The 17,489-nt window shown below is 41.5% G+C and overlaps 1 protein-coding gene across 10 annotated transcripts in view; it reads right to left on the minus strand.

The window, feature by feature from the left end:
* MYO9A (myosin IXA) overlaps nucleotides 1–17,489 on the minus strand; it is a 184,229-nt gene that overhangs the window by 144,000 nt on the left and 22,740 nt on the right. For all 10 annotated transcript variants that reach the window (XM_055716037.1, XM_055716034.1, XM_055716040.1 and 7 more), the window contains exon 2: nucleotides 5,484–6,406. In XM_055716037.1, the coding sequence (XP_055572012.1) occupies nucleotides 5,484–6,326 (843 nt within the window). In that variant the 5' untranslated portion in view covers nucleotides 6,327–6,406. The remainder of the gene's footprint in view (nucleotides 1–5,483; nucleotides 6,407–17,489) is intronic.

Raw genomic sequence — 17,489 nt, forward strand, 5'->3', positions numbered from 1 at the left:
GTATCTTTTCAGTTGCTGCTTACATTTTCCTCTAATAATCCAACAATCTACAAAAGAAAAATAACATCTTTTAGACTTCTAGACCTTAGGACTGAAGCTGTAACTTCCCCATACAAGCAAAGCACACATACAGTGTAACACTTCTCCAGAAATTAAAAAGCAATTGCGCTTGCTGTTCCTAAGGTTTCTATGCAAACCACCGCCTACTGGGAATGCAAACAGCATTGCTGCCACTACAAAAGGCTAGCTGCAATTTTTTCAAAAGCAATTCAAGCAATCAATTCCTTTTTTCCCCCCGGCACAGATGTTGCAGATGCATATGAGCTGTGAAGGACAGGAACAGCTACCCTCCACCACCAGCAGTGCTCCACACCCTGTCACAGAAATATTTCTATTTTTTTAAAAGCAATTGAGAAATGCCCATTGGGATATTCAAAGATGCATGTAAACAGCTGCTTAGAAAACATGTCTGATTTTTGTAGCTGCCATTGCAGCACTTCCTGTGACAAATGAGATGTTGAGAAAGTTACAGATGATAAAATGATTTGGTGCAGACTCCTTTAGAACTAGGCTCATCCGATACCTGTCTGGGGACCTTTGGGCACACCTGAGCCAGGGAGAAATTTACTACTACTGCATTTTTGCTGAGAATTGGAGAAAAAAAAAAGTAACATGGTATAATAAATTAACTTGCATTCAAACCTCCCCAGGAAAGCTGAGGCATGACTTACGTTTTCTTCTGCACCAAAGAGAGGAGGATGCTCACATGCCACATAGCCCACCAGTGCAGGGTGATGACCCCAGGGAGGGCTGGGGAGCAGCACACCAACATCCCACCTCTAAAGGTTTAAGTCTATGGAAACAAGCTTGGCTTCCAATATGAAGTTCATTTGGATGTTTCTAGCTAATCTAATTAAAGAGAAAACAGGGTCTTAAAACATTGTCTTAACTTCACATGAACAAGTTACCTACCCGTGGGGTAAAACAGCCCTGTGCCTAAACCACTGTTCTCCAGGTAGACCACTAAGTGAATCACAGAACCTTCTGGGTTAGAGGGGACCTTCAAAGATTGTCCAGTCCAACTGCCCTGCCACAGGCAGGGACACCTCCCACCAGCCCAGGTTGTTCATTCCATCCAGCCTGGCCTTGGGCACTGCCAACGACGGGGCACCCACAGCTGCTCTGGGCAGCCTCCCCCAGTGTCTCACTACCCTTGCCTGAAAGCCCTGTGATAATGATATTTTGGGGGGGGGTTTAATCAAACCTTTAACTGTGGCTTTTGGAGTTAAAAATTAAGCAGAAACACTTGACAGGGAAGCTCAGCAGCAGCAAGCCAACTGAGCCCTGGGCTGTGTCACCAGCGGCATGGCTGGTGGGCTAAGGGAGGGGGCTCTGCCCCTCTGCCCTGCTCTGGTGAGACCCCCCCAGCGGCGCTGCCTCTGGCTCTGGGACCCCCAGCATAAGAAGGACACGGAGCTGTTGGAGCGAGCCCAGAGGAGGCCACGGAGATGCTCAGAGGGCCGGAGCCCCTCTGCTATGGAAACAGGCTGAGAAAGATGGAGCTGTTCAGCCTGGAGAAGGGAAGGCTCCAGGAGACCTTCCAGCACCCAAAGGGGCCGACAGGAAAGCTGTAGGGGGGGGGCGGGCTGTGTGCAAGGGCCTCAGTGACAGGACAAAGGGGAACAACTAAGCTGGAAGAGGGTACATTTCAATTGGGTATTAGGAAGAAATCCTTCCCTGTGAGGGCGGGAAGGTGGTGGCACAGGCTGCCCGGAGAGGCTGTGGGTGCCCCATCCCTGGCAGTGCCCAAGGCCAGGCTGGACGGGGCTGGGGGCAGCCTGGGCTGGGGGGGGTGTCCCTGCCCCTGGCACGGGTGGGACTGGGTGATCTTTAAGGTCCCTGCCAACCCAAACCGCTCCATGGTTCTATGATATGTTGCCTATAGGAAGCCCCTCCTATTCTCTTCAAAAGAAAGTACAATTTTTGGAGTAAATCGTTTGCCTGACCAGCACACTTCTTCAATGCTTTCTTAAACAATATCAGGCTTGACATTTAAATGAAAAACAAACTACTTATGTGGCACCAAAGTTATACACTCTGGGTCCCCGACGGAGCATCAACCTGAGCATAATGAAGTTTTCATCTGAAGTATTGCATGAAGTGTATCAGAGACAGAATTGAATTGCAGCACATGCAACTGTTCCTCTAGTAACTACATAAAATAATTGAATTTGAGAAGCTCAGTCTTGAAACTAAATAGCCAGAGAGCAGAATTTTGTTAAGCTTAGCTCTAGGGATACCCTGCTGAAAAAGCAATCTTCTATAGAGAAGAACGGTGCATTTCAAGAAAATGGGGGGAAGAGAAAAAAAATATAAAGAAAATCACCTTTTAAAACCAATTGGAACCTTGTTGTTAGAAAAATAAGTATGATATTTAAGTAATATAATTTATCATAAATAATATACGAATATATAAATATTATATTATCATCTATCACAAAACAGAAAAGGCATATTGCAACTATTCCAATTGCTACAAAAACCCTTGCTATTAAATCCCATCGTAAGAAAAAGAAAATCCGTAAGACTTCCATCAAATATACCTTAAAAGGACACACTTGGTCTCAGTACACACACACAGCAGCTGCTGCTGCGTACAGCTACTGGATGATATTACCACATTTAGATGGCAGTAACAGCTTGGCTGGACAGCTGTCCCCAAAAGGGCAATTTGGACAAGGCTCACAGGAGTCTTGTGCAACAAAGAAGTCACAAACAATAGCCTGATGCTATTCGGAATAGGTAAAGTAGGAACACAGTGAAGCTGCAGAAAAAAAAAATAATAGTAATTCTGCTCCACTTCCGCCCCTGCCGTGTGAGCACGATTGTGACGGCATTCCCAGGGACGGGTGGTTCAGTGCAAACGCTCATGCTACCAGAGATGCTTTGCAAGCAGGGAAAGAAAAAGAGATTAATGGGTACGAGTCAACTCTTACTCACTGTGCTCCATTCCCTAAATCAGAAGTTGCAGCATAAAGAGTTTATGCAGCTGCCTCCTAAAAGACAAGCCTGAGCTGAACATAATTTTATTTTAAATACACAGACAGAAAACAAAGGGACCAAAGAGGTGTCCGAAGGAGGGAAGAAGAATGACGACAAAGGAGGCAGGGTGTGTGTGTGTGGGGAAACACCCAAGTTTGGCATCTAAGCTTACAGAGATGTGAAAACTGCATTTCAGCCACAAATGCAAGGAATCAGAAGGTCCAGTCTGCAAACGGGTGGCAGGGTAACACGACACTTCACAACAGATCTTCTCTGAAGATCCGTTTTTTAGGAAGGGAAGAAAAAGCAGAAGTATGCACACTTTATCTTTAAGCCTGTGTGATTTGTGACTATTTGGGACTGGTGCTGGCAGAGCAGAAGAAATTCTGGATTACTCTCACTTTCTCCAAGAGACCTGGAGGCAGCTAGAGAAGCAAAACAGCAGCTGTCCAGCTGCCAGAGTGAAGGAATGTAAACTTCTGTTTCAAAAGAAAAAAAAACACCCAACAAAAACTCACCAACAAAAAAACCAGCTATGATTCAGATGAATTTTTTTTTCCCCTAAAAACAGCTGCAGATCTTGCAAAAGGAAAGCAAAGAGGCTTAGTGCATCCCTCTCTTGTACCTAATCCCAACACACACAACACACAACAGTTCCCTGGAAGAATTAAGTGGCCATCACCAAAGCAGCATTACCAGTAAACTGTCTGCACTGCTGCACTCCATCCGAGAGCCAAGCAAACAGAATATTTACCTAATCCTGAAAAGAACCCAAAATTTAAGAAAAAACAATTCACAAAACTTCCTTCTACCTTCTCTTTCATGGAGATCTCCACCTCTGGAAATCTAAGCTGGACTGAGGTGCTCTCTGTGACAGTAATTAAGACAACTATAAAGTGGACCTTAGTCTAACAAGATGCATTAAAAAAGCATACCAAAAACCAAACAGGCATACAAATGTTTCAAATAAACAGCAGCATTGGAGGTGGAATGCAATAATTTTCATTAAATTAGTTGGTTTTTTAAATTAACATGGTCACCTAATTGGGTCATTGCAGTAACATCCATTAACTGTAGGCTACTGGAGCCTGGTCTAGTATTTTCTCATCAACTCCAGCAATAAACAGCTCCACAATCTCTTGCACAACAGCAGGAGAAACACTGGCGAGTGCAAGAATGGGAAGCCTGCTTTCCTGTGTGCTTTAAAATAATTATCACACAGTTTCATGCAGACTGTCAAAAAAGGAAAAAAAAAGCCTCTTCAATTTCTTTACCTTGTTTGTTATACAGCTTTGTAGCTTTTCAGGACAAAGCCCATCCAGAATTACTTTAATCATTTGCTAACTCCAGATTAAGTTAGGTCAACACACTCTACCTGACATGAAATCAGAAAAAAAAACACTCGTTGGCTTTGCAAAATCAAGCTCTTGGCTTATCCTTGGCTGAAATACCCACAAGCAGTAGTCCTTCCTCTGATTCCCAGTCTTCTGCAGGTAGTTGAAACTGGCCAAAGTCCTCACACTCATTAATGGAATACGGACACAGTAGATATCTCTGTCTACAACTGCCAAAAAGACCTTTCAAAACAGAAAACAAACCCCCCAAAATCTGTGAATTTTACTAACCTTTAGTTGAAGCCACTTTTTATTTTAAGAAAAGAAAACGCAGCCATCAAGCACCTCCCTGTACTGTGGCTTCAAAGAACAATGGCACAGATGAAGCTGATGCTCACGTCACCCTCATGCAGACAGGCTTTCACAAACAAAACTGGCAATTCTAACGCAAACCATTTCAAAGAGTTAAGGGGCAAGCTCAAGGCAATTTAATTAATGCATGCTTGTACCCCTCTCTTCAATTTCATATCTGTAAAGTTAATGCTGCAGTTAATCTAATCTCCTTTCACACACAGGAAAAGTCTGCATAAAGTAACTAATCACACTGGCCAAAACAAGTACTCGTGATTAGAAAATAAAAGTTTTGACCATGAAAGTTACCTTTGATCTCTTCCCCAGCCCAATGAAGTTGAGTGCACAGAAACTCCGTAAATACAACACTATCAATATACTATGTGCAATTAATTCTCTTTCAATATACTATAAAGAAAGGCCACTGATAATTCAAGAAAGGGTTTTTAATTTCCATTTTCAAACTGAAAAATCACTGAGATATACCAGTATTAAGCAACACTTGAGTGAAAACAAAGCACTAACAAATTTATCAGAAAGCTATTTGCTGTACTTTTATTTTTCCCTTTTTTTGACGCAAGTAGAATTCTATAGGCAGAAACATAACCTTCTCTTATTGCTAGTACTGTTGTTAATTTTATCAGCAGCACACAGCAGATAAACCCAGATTAGTGTCATAATAAAACCCCAACTACTTAGTTGCTTTTTTTTTTCCCACCGTTAAAAGTTTCCACACTACTATTGTGTTCATCTTACCTCAAGCACTGGTCCAGCTCCTAGAATAATCTGTTCTACTCCGCTGGCAAATCCCTTCTGGCTGAGGGCGGTGAGGTGATGAATCAGAAAGTTAGTGCTCTGTGTCTTTCCCGAGCCGCTCTCTCCCGAAATCACAATGCACTGGTTCTTTTTCCGCTGAAGCATGGCATGGTAAGCCACATCTGCCACAGCGTAAACATGGGGCTCCAGCTTTCCCAGCTGATGGTTATCGTACATCTTTACATACTTGGGGTTATAAATAGGTAGAAACTTAAACGGATTAATAACGATGAGGATACTGCCTACATAGGTGTAGATTTTTTCTTGCTTGAAGCGGTTTCTGAGATTTTCCAGGAGCGTTTTCTCATTCAAGTCCGGCAGGCTGCACAAATCATCATAGTCCTTCTGCTGCGGCTGGGGAAGGAAGCCACGCTCCACCATCCGGCGACGCTCCTCCGTCACCCGCAACCAGGACTGAAGGCTCCCATAGTGAATGGACCCATCCAGATTCTTCTCCCGCAGGAGGAAGCGATAATCCTCGCCACTGATGCGGTTCTCCAGGGCCATACGAGGCCACAGCATCATGCGCTGGACCGGGCAGTCTGTTGGGTTGAGGATCCATTCCTCCCCACCAAACTCCTTCACTTCAGCAAGGACGTAGCATTTTGTTTTCTCAAGCTGAAGTTTATTGATGAGTGAATCAATCACCTCAGCAGCCGTGGAAGTTTTCCTGGCAGTGATGGGGCAGTAGATAGTCCCTTCTGCAATGCTCCCAGGGTATATGTGCAGCGTGTACTCGCTATCTTCAAAGCGTCGTCTTCCTCCAACATCATTTACACTCATATTGGATCCTTTTCCATCAGTACCTGTGCTGCATAGTCAGGACCATCCTATATTCTTGTCAGGTCATCATGTTAGTAATGCTACAAAAAAAGCAAACCAAAATAGGTTAGGTGATTTATCTTGCCAGGGATCCCTGAAAAATCTTGACGTGTGCCATGAGATGCAATGGAGCAACTCAACTGATGATACCAATCACCTTAAGAGAAAGCAAGTGATGATTCCCAACCAACGGCTGAAAAGAGCAGGGCTTTCACACACCAAAGCTGTAATAAGGTATTTAACACACAAACGCTGCCCACACCTCAAGCTCCCCTCTACTTAAGTGTAACTACCCACAGCACATCAAGCTTTTGCTAATTTTTCCCTGACACTGAAGCATCAAAGATACTCTAAAAATCAGAGGGTAGTTCTGTATTTCATGGAGAATAAAATCAGTATTTTGTGAGCAACATACCAGACAGCCTACTAAATCAACATCAGCATCCTAATGTCAGAAGTTGCTACAGCTTTATTGCTTAATATTACCAAATAGCTTATTTAGCAGTTAGTGTCTCTATTTCCATGTTTGCATACCTCATGCCAACTTAGGGAAAGCATCACTCAGCTAACCATGGCTTTGGAAAACACCCCTTGACTTTCCCAACACTGACTTACCCATACATATAAATTACATATTTTTCAGGAGTTGTTAGAGAATTAAACCTTTCGAGATTTTGAACAGTTGCATACCATGCTTACTTAAAAAAAAAAAACCACACAAAAAACCCAAACAACAAAACTTTAAAATATCACCTTAAAGACATACTCCAACTAAAAAGAAAATGTCTTCTTTGTCACAGAATCATATAATGGTTTAGGTTGGAAAAGGCCTTTAAGATCAAGTCCAACAGTTAACCTAACACTGCTATATCCACCATTAAACCACATCCCTAAGTGCCACGTCTATTTATATTTTAAATACCTTCAGGGGTGGTGACTCACCCACCTCTCCCCAGGCAGCCTGTTCCAGTGCTTGACAACCCTTCTGGTGAAGATGTTCTTCCTAATAGCCAATCTAAACTACCCCTGGCTCAACACAAGGCCATTTCCTCTTGTCAATTCAAAGCCCTTCCTGAGCGACATTCAGAATGACTCTTGAAACACAATGATTTGCCTAGTCACAAGTCTAAAAGACAACTGAATTACTTAGTGGTCATAAGCTCCAAGTCCCCTCACAACACAAAGGCACACGCAACCCCTGCAGCAGCGCCCAACCAGGAGCACTCGCTGCTGACAGACCTGGTGCTCAGCTCCACCATCCCTGGGTGAGGACCTTGTATTGACTGAATTCACCTATTCCTACAACTGCTCTAAAATCCAGACTGTGAGAAGAATCATCAGCTTCTCACAGGTGTGTGGTATACAACACCTTCAAATTTCAGCTGCTAAAATGACCATCCCCTTCCCCTGTGGCCCTGGTCTAGATACATTACCCCACAGTCCCGTGCCAGTGAAGAGTAGCTGAAGTCCTTTCCCTTCCTGTCCAGGAGATTTTTCAACACGTTGGGATTCAAACAGCAGCACTTTTCTGCCCACCAAGCCAGCATTTTTCAGAGATGTCCACATCTGACATCAGATATGAACTATTACAGCCAACTCAATCTCACTTTTTATTTCTCTCCGACTGCTTAAAAACCACAGAAAACCAATGTCTGGTGCTGAATCATGAAATGCACAGCTAATTTCTCAAACTTACATCACCACAAGATGACAACGCTCCACCACTACCCTCCAAATGAAAGCAATTCCAGAGTTAATGGTCCTCTGTTCTCTGATTGGTTCTAACTCACTCAAGATTCCCCTTGAAGACGTTAGGAGGTGTTCCAATTACAAAGACAAAAGGTAACTACGAAGAAATGCAAAGGACCCTCAGAGCCAACATCTGGGCAATAAAATGGCAGGTGACATTTAACACCGATAAAAGTTTGTGATGCACATCCTAACATGACATATAACGTTGAGCCTCTCCTTGAGCACTGCCTTACAGGAGCAAGACCTCATGTCTGTGACAGTTCCCTGATGGCATCAACTAAACACTCAAGTACAGTCAAAAAACACGAGGTCAAAACCGACATCAGGTTTAAGGAGCTCCTGCACTGCACGTTTGATGTCTGAAGCGCATTCAGAAGCAGCATTTGCATTTCACATGGTCACCCTGTCCTTGCTCTCCTCCCCAAGTACCTAGATCCAAGACCTTCATTCCAAGCATAGCCTCCCTTATCTTCCACATTCACACAAGGCTGAGATTTGGAGATTTGTTCTATTTACTACAAAATGTGAGGTCTTAAAATGAAAAGCATTATTTTGTGTTGTTTCTCGCTCCAATATTTCATTAAGTGTATTAGCCCCAGCCATGTGCTATTCAAAGCAAATAAATTAATATATCACCGTGAAATACATCTGGCAGGGACCGACGGTGCATTTCTTGGTAGCAGGACATATATTATATACTGGGAATCACTCCAAATTCTTTCCTATAGCTTTAGTATAGGCACAGATGCAACAGGGATGATGTCAGTTAAGTGCTGGGTAGGGTTTTCTCTGTCTAGCTCTGACTCCAACACCAGCTTTTCCTTCAAGAAGCAGGGAACGGGAGGGGAACAACCACCACCACACTTAAACTAGATAATTCCTCATTGAGATTCTACTTCAAAGCTTATGAGAAGAGTGCTGCCTATTTTTATTCAAGTTATCAGAGTGTATAGAGGACTACTGACTCGCGTGAGAACTGCAAACAAGACTTCAGGTTGGTTACCTTGAGCAAACCGACCTTGCCTTCCACCTCCTCCCTCCTGTAAAATACACGCAAGCTCAATAAAACCTCTCTAAAGCATCAGGCCACTCTACCCCACCTACCCCAAAGCCTTCCTCGCTTCTCTGCAGATGCTTATTCTGCTTGGACTTGGTACAGTAACAAACATCTGTGTCTCCTGCATCCAAACAACTTGAATTCAGAACTGTGAGCCAAGCATGCACCCCACAGATGCTAAAAGCCCCAGTAACTGTGAGAATGAAGAAAAGCCAAGTCCCCTCCAAAACCACTCAAACGCCAGAAGCTTCCACTAATGACTAAGAAATTTAGTGAGGTCAGAAAGCAAAGAGGTGTTAATTTGAGCCTTATAAATCACAGGAGGCATGCCACAGGATTTACTTTTAATAACACTAAACATGTCTCGGAGTATTATGTTAGGTCAAAGAAACGTTAATGAAGATAATTGCTTGTGGTCTCCCAACCATGGTGCACATGAGCTGGGCTCTGCTCAACATCAAACACACTTCTTGCAGACAGTCATTTTCCAAAGTATTTTTGAGAAAATATTGCAATGAAATATGTGTAATTACATAATTAGCATATGTCAGGGAGAAAGGCTCTCCTAATGACAACTGTTCAAGCAGGCTGTCATATTAGCTTTTATATGACTTAAAATTAACAATACTTTTGTGTTTGGACACAAAAAATTAAATAGGAAGATGAAAAGAACAATAGAGCAAGTATTTTCCAACCTGCAAAACTTGCTCTACATACTATTTTAAGGCATTTTGCGTTGCTACATGTTTACACTTCAGTGAGAACAGACAAATAATGATGCGACATCTAAGTTATTTATACAGGCTTATAGAAAAGAAAAGCTAGTATCTTGCTGGAAGGGCACGCATGTCTCCTTACTCAAGTGGCAGATTATAAAAGGACCTGACTTGATCACCAAGCTCTGGTTCAGCTGCTTCACTCACATACAGGCATTGGCAAGGATAAAGGCAACAGTAACGGGACACTGATCCTGCGGGAGATGGAAACCCAGAGCGTACATCAGACCTCAGAGGCAAGAGCTGCTAACTCCCGTGAACACTCTGGCCAAAATTTATGGACTATGCATGCCTATGAAAGGAAAAATTTACAACGTTTTAAGTCAACATACTTTCAGCCTAATATGTTCTATATCCTTTTCTATTTTCTACATTTGAATGAAGGTTCTTACTCAAACTGACCCTGCACACTGATTTTACTCGATTTTACTATCATAACAATCTTACTTGCAATGTAAAAAGCATGCTCTCCAAACAAACACAAGGCTACAAATCAAGCCTTGTCCTCTCCTACATAACAAAATCAATTAATATTTCCAAGCAGCTCAGAAGCCCTTACAAAAATCGCGATAATAATCTGATTACCAGCAGGTTGACAGAAAAAGCATACTAGAATTATGACAGTCAACTGGGCTTTGCGCATACACTAAACTTGTAAATAGTAGTTTACTTTCACATTTCATGCAATCTTGTAATAGTTGTCCACAGTTTAATATACATAAACACTGGTAGCAAACATCCTTTCTCAAATTAAATATATATGTGACCACATATAGCAAGTGCTCTTGCATTGACAGCTGCATTTTTTTAGCAAGTGTGTTGGTTATGCTACTTCTTACTTTTTCATTCACAAGGTCAACCTCAGTATTTTAATTTTCAGAACGAGTGTAAGCAACGCATGGGAAAAAATCCAAAATAAACTGTCTACTGGAAGCATCAGTACCCATTATAAATAATTGGAGATGTCTAACGCCTGAAATCACTGACAAAGTTTGCCAAATATTAGATGATTTGGAAAAAAAACAGATTAGTGTCAGCCTTGAGGCTGCTAAAGGGGCAATTCTGGAAGCAAAGTTCACTTGGTTTTATTGTAACATCCCATAACCCAGACAAGGGACAACAAAAATAGTGGAACTTTCTCCCTGTTGCCAATCCTCAGGCAATCCTAACAAGCTTGGTTGCTCAAGACAGTCTGGATTTATCCATCCACCAGTACCTCAAAACATATAATGTGTGGGGTAGAAATTCCTGGAATAGGTAAACTTTAAAAAAAAACTGATAAAGAAATGGCCAATTTAAACACACTTCACTGCTTAGTCTGAATATATCAGCACAAGCGCTCTCCAAATTTCTCTCCTGCAGCAACAAATAGCATGGTGCGGCTGGTACCTGAAATGACACCACCACAAGATCAAAACTGATGCCAGACTGACAGATCTGTGACAGCCGAAGCTATAAAAACTACCACATCCTAGACAGGCAGAAAAGCCCATGTAGATGCTCAACATCTTGGTTATTAGTGCACAGTTGTACCTGTGAGTTCATTGGATCATTTATATAATGCTTAAGCCTTTCCTATTTGTCACCTTCCTCTTCCATGCTCACCATGTTTTTCTCTTCCCGCTGTTTGCTGATGGGAGAGAAACATCATTATTGTCGCTTAATCATCTACATCAGCCTGTCTCAAACTGCCTCATGGTGCCAGTGCAGGAGGTGGTGCTGCCTAAAATACAGATTTATGGACCCAGGTATTGGTACAGGGAAAGCAGGAGGGTGCAAAGGGTTTTGCAGTAAAACTGCATGCAAAATTTCTATACAATGAGTTTTGCTCAAAAGAATGAAACTTCTAACACAGAAAGTGTGATAGCTGTAAGTGTTATAGTGATCACAGAATGGTTTGTATTGGAAGAGACCTTTAAAGGTCATCTAGTCTAACCCTCCTGCAGTGTGCAGGGACACCTTCAACTAGATTTGTAATTGCAATTCAAATTTACTTCTTCAAAAGGGATGGTAAGCTTGGATGGGGGGAAAAAACCAACAAAAATCAGCACTCCAAGACTGTCATATACAGAAGAAAGGGGTCTTTTGAATAAATTTCAGAGTAGCTTATTTGGACTGAAACACCTAAGCAACATGCCAATGCAGTGAGATGACCTAAACTAGAACGGAAAATGAAAGCAGGAGCAGAGACACGCTTGTAGACACTCAGCAACAACAGAAGTGCCTGCTGGACCTGGCACGATGGGGTGCCAATACACAACCCAAAGGCAACCCCAACAGACACCAAACCACCCATCTCCTGTGAAAGTGAGGGCAAGCATGCAATGGCAGCAGCATCCCAATTACACATTTTACTGCTTTGGTGGTTTCTTCCCTCTCTCCCTAAAATCTTCCATTTGGTCCCAATTCTGTAATCAAGAATTTATCTCCCTTGCTAAATCTGCTTCATCTTGCTCTGAGTTCAAAGCAAACATGAGTGAACCTAAAAACCTGGCGTCCCTTCACTTTCTGCAAACGCAGCTGATAATCTCGTCCAGAGCCTGGAATCACCCCATGCCTCGAGGTTTTGATATTCCCCTGCAGTCTAACCACCACTCAATAGTTTCTTTCATTCTAGCAGCTAGAAGACAGGTGAGGATGCTGCTACCTGTTCATCACGCTCTTGCTGATGCATCTCATGTGGAAATCTGTCAGCTTCTACCAGACCTTTAATCTGAGACAAAAAACATGGGAAATGAAAAACCCCATCTAAAAACATTACAGGAGAAACTGTTGCAAAATGAATTACTCCTAGAAGCCACTGCAAACAGCTCTGACAAGGAACTGAATCAGGACATGAATAATAACACGCTCACATATTCTTCCCCTCAAAGTCCAAGCATATTCTGTGCAGGGAACAAATCCATGTCTGAGGAATTAATCAGGGCTACACAGTAAATGAAGAGCTTGTCTGTGGGATTCCTGTCTCACCAGCTGGAGATGCTACCAGAGGCATGAATGAGGGCAAAAAAAAAAAAAATAATGAAAATAATAACAAAGACACTACAGGAAGGCTTGGTGAGGTCTTGTGACTGAGGCAACTGAATGCGAGAAGTGATTTCCATATTTGCCTCTGTCACAGCACTTCTGAATAATGCTGAAAGGCCTCAAAAATGGTGCAAATAAAATCTTGCCCTGGATTGTTCCTCTTTCTTGAGCTCCAGATTTGAGTCACTGCATCTTGATTTCTGGAAGCGCTACTGCTCTCCTGAAACATGTGCCCTACACATAAGCAGCAGCAACGGTGTTGAAGTATTAAAATAATCAGATTTTTTTCATGGTACTTGTTGAACAGCTGGCACTTGGAAGTTAATTCTGTGTCCCTGAGCTTCATTGATGAAACGACATTGGAGTAAGCAAGGATTCAAAAAATGCTGGGTACTTAGCAAAAATGCAACATCATTAAAAGCTTCATTCTGACAAGTGAGAACTGAGCACCCAGCTGCTCCCTTGGCTTTTTTTTGCCAGAAAAAAAAAAAAAGAAATTTTAAAAAATCGAAAGGAAATTGCTATATCCTCTCTCAGGCTGCATTTAACTTAAATTTGCTATTCTTGTATTCCCTAGGCGGCTAACAAGAACTGCAAACTGAATGGCAAGGACTAACAAAAAGCCAGAAACCAACGAAGTGCTTTGTGTATCCCAAGTGTTTGGAGACTTGCAGGGAGACGAGTCATCGTTATACAGGTTTTTTGCTTCTTTTAATGGCTAATTAAGTAATCACTGACCAGAGACATGACAACCCTGTTCCAAATACCAAGATAAATTTGTCATTTATAAAAAGTGGCAACGTTACATTTAATGTGCCTTCAAGTTTTGCCAGATTAACTCCAGGCTCCAGCACCATCCTCTGACAGAGCATCCCTCACCAACACAGCAATTCTCTTCACACCAACAGCCAAAATATCCAATTTTCCAGCTTCACTGGTTGGATTTCCTCCTTACAGGTGTACACAGAGCAGCTCAGCACTTGGAAACCCAAATGGAAAAAAATCTGGAGTTGATATCCTGAAAGCATAGATCACTGTCAAATACCACATTAATACAAGCCCAGGGAAGAGTCAGCTAGCAGGGGGAAATCTGTATAAACCATAAATGGACATGAGATCTTCCTATTATCTCATGAAGCACATGCCTAGCTATTTCTATTTATGTTAGCAACCAAAATTTAATGTTTAAGGTCAGGAAAAAAACAAAAAACACCAAACCAGTGTCTAAAATAAAAATCTTTTTGAACCTGTTAAAATTTAAGGATATGAAGAGCAGAGAGACACTGCCAAGGACTACAGTTGTTCACACTGAGGAGGCATCTCAACAATCCCAAAATAGATGCAGAAAATACTTTTTTCAGAGCCTAGGAATTACTCCAGCGTTAGGGAAAAAAATGCTTATACCCTAGAAGAGCTTGAGAGCTTCAGAGAACAACACCCAGGGGAATAAAAGCATCCTTCCCCTCCTAATCTAGCCCTGCAGGCACTGGCAGTAGGAGAAACCTGAGTACTGCCATGCCCTAAAGGATGCACATTGAAGGATGCAGCACGGCACTCTAGTACCACTTACAGCTTCAACAAGCATCACACTTGAAATAATAGCTAAGCAAAAAGATACGTGCTTTTCCAGAAGCCATATGCATTACACAAATATATTGCACTATCACCTAAATGCCACTGTATCACTGTATTAGAAAATTTCCAAAGACAAGAGTAATAAATGGCAGCTTATAAAAAAACCATGTATATGCTATCGTCAAGAAATAATTTCTTACATTACAATATCACCTCAATGTAAGAGTATTTTGAATACTGATATATATCAATAGATATCAGTACATTGATCCTTTTCAAAGAACCTTGTTAGGTTAGAGAACCATGTCATTCAGCAGACCCTCAGCATGGAGGCCTCCTGCCTCAAGAAACTCAACCCACTTCCAGCACAAGCCAAGACAAACCAACGCTTCTTAGCCTTGCTTATCGTGGAACCCAAGCACACAGCAAAACAAACATTAAACCACTTCGCAAGTGACAATACCTGTGCTCTGTGCTGTACTTCCCTAAGGGAAAAAAAAAAATTAAGGACAATTTACATAACTGAAGGTCATCAAATTATTTTTGAATACCAAGTCAAGTAATACCTTGATAATTTCTGATGCTTTTTCCTGTAGTCTTAAAAGGTTTAAAGTTATCTTGAAGAAGTTAATACAGCTTAGGTGTAAAGTCAAATTTAAGTGCAATAGTGCTAGGAGAAGGCATAATAATGTCATTACCAATGTTCTCTTTCCTCGTTTTATGGGGGACTATGGACAGCAACCAATAGCGAGAAAGGGATGATTTTAAAGCCTCCTCACCGAAAACGTTTTGGCAAACAATCTACTTAAATTTTTCCAGCATTCCCAATGCATTTTTATTACACTTCACAAAAATTATTACCTGCCTGCTCCTGGTGACCCACCAACACAAAAACCTGAGCTTTCTCTTCTGCCAAAAAGACGTTTCCAACTTTCCTACTGATAGGGATACATACTCCTCAAGATTAAAATGAATGATAAAAAGCAACTCTGGCTGGTCAGAAGCCATATACCATTTTTTAACATTTTAGGTAAAGCATACCTTTTAAGAAGAGTTTAAATACCCAATTCTCCAGTTTTTCAGCTCTGTCTCATACTCTTTAAGCAACACTACAATTCAGCTTTTCCCAAGCATCTGAATAGAAATGAAGTTATTTTTGGAAGTCCATACTCTTACAATACCATGCACACCTACCCCTGCAGCTGCTGGCATCTGCCAGCCATGGTTTCTTCTGCTATAACTCTTATTTCCAAAGCACAAATTATCAAAGCTTCCACCACATAAACCCATCCATGTTATTTTAAAATCCTCCTTAAATGAAGGCAACCCTCAACTAACTGCAAAATGCATGAGCGCTTTGTCCTCCAGTTTGCCACTTCTGCTTGCACCTCCTTCCCGTTTTCCATCCGCAGATGAAATCATTTCCTTGAAGAGAATCATCTTTTCTGCAGTAAAGATGCCCTCTGCAGCAATAACTGCAGCCTTGTCAGAAAAAAAAAAAGCAGCTACTCATGACTAGATTTAGGATCATATTAAGAGACTGTGCCACATGTTATCCATCTCCTTGAAGCTGAGCATTTGAAACAGCTTAGTGCATCAATTAACCTATATATTTTAGAAATTTGTTCTGCATCACCAGACCATACAGATAGCTTCCACTCCTTTAAACCAAGCACTTAAAAATTGTGCAAAAATAGTGTTTCTTTTCAGTGCAGAACTACACAAAAGATTGTAGCACCAACCTGAAAGCATCCTTCTGCTACCCAGTCCATGCAGTACCAGGTACACGATCCCATTATCCACAGACTGCAAACCGATGCATAGCTAGTAGCAACATATATATATATATATCCCCTATATAGCCTAGCTAGTACAGAAAATAGATTTTAAAGCATTCAGGACTGTGCCATGAAAGATCAAAGGGAAAAGAATACTTTCCTGTATTCTTTTGTATGCTGTCTGCCTGATCTGCCTAGTTACCCAACAAAGAAAAAAAACACCAAACCCAACACCAGAATGAGTCATATTTTAAACAAGACTTCCAACAACTGGGGGGGGGGGGGGCTTCAACCCACAGATTATGATAATTTACAAGCAAGGGCACAAATAGAATGTTGCATTCAAACTAACCACAAAACAATATATTCAATCTCAAAATTAAGCTGTCAAGTAAGTGTCACAACACAAGCATGTTTAAACTCAAAGAGGAGTGTTCTGAATGCATCAGGACATGAAACCAAAACCAAAAGCCATCTTACAATCTAAAAAGTACTGAAAAATCCCTTGAATTATAGATGACAGCTTCATTAAAAATAGTTATTGTCAGCTACCTGGAAACACAAGCTCCGTAGTTCTCTGAAAACATTAATATCTAAAAGAGAAGGAAAAAAAAAAAGGCAGTGGAACTATCCAAGTGTTTAACAACACACAACACGAAAATATTTCAAGGATGATATTTTACTAATATTGATATTCTAAAACTGAAGAGATAGCTTACTTGAAATACCACCAGTATTACATATTCCACCACTCTTAGCACAGTTAGTGCTTTTGGCACCGATCTCCACACTGCAGCTTGTCTTTTTGTCCACTTAGCCCTAACAGGAACAAAGGCTCCTATACAAATCTGATTTTTTCCCCATTTTTTATCTTGTTTCTGAGTTCTGTAGATGCAGCTCTCAAGGATACTGTGAGAGCTGCAATCAATGGCTACTTTAATTGTTCATTATATACCTGAAGTCAGCTGTGAATTTCATGTGAAGGACTAAGAAAACTAAGTGCTATCCTGGCATTGCTCTCCACTTTTTTTAAGAGGGAAGGCAAGAACTGGTCGGACTACAGAGACAAAGTTATTTTGGTGAATTAGAGACCCTGTTAATAAACAGAGGCACAGTATGGCAACATGGAAAAAGTTTTTGCCTCCACTGCTCATCTAGG

Source organism: Falco cherrug, chromosome 7 (assembly GCF_023634085.1).
Source record: "Falco cherrug isolate bFalChe1 chromosome 7, bFalChe1.pri, whole genome shotgun sequence".
NCBI classification, from domain to species: Eukaryota; Metazoa; Chordata; class Aves; order Falconiformes; family Falconidae; genus Falco; species Falco cherrug.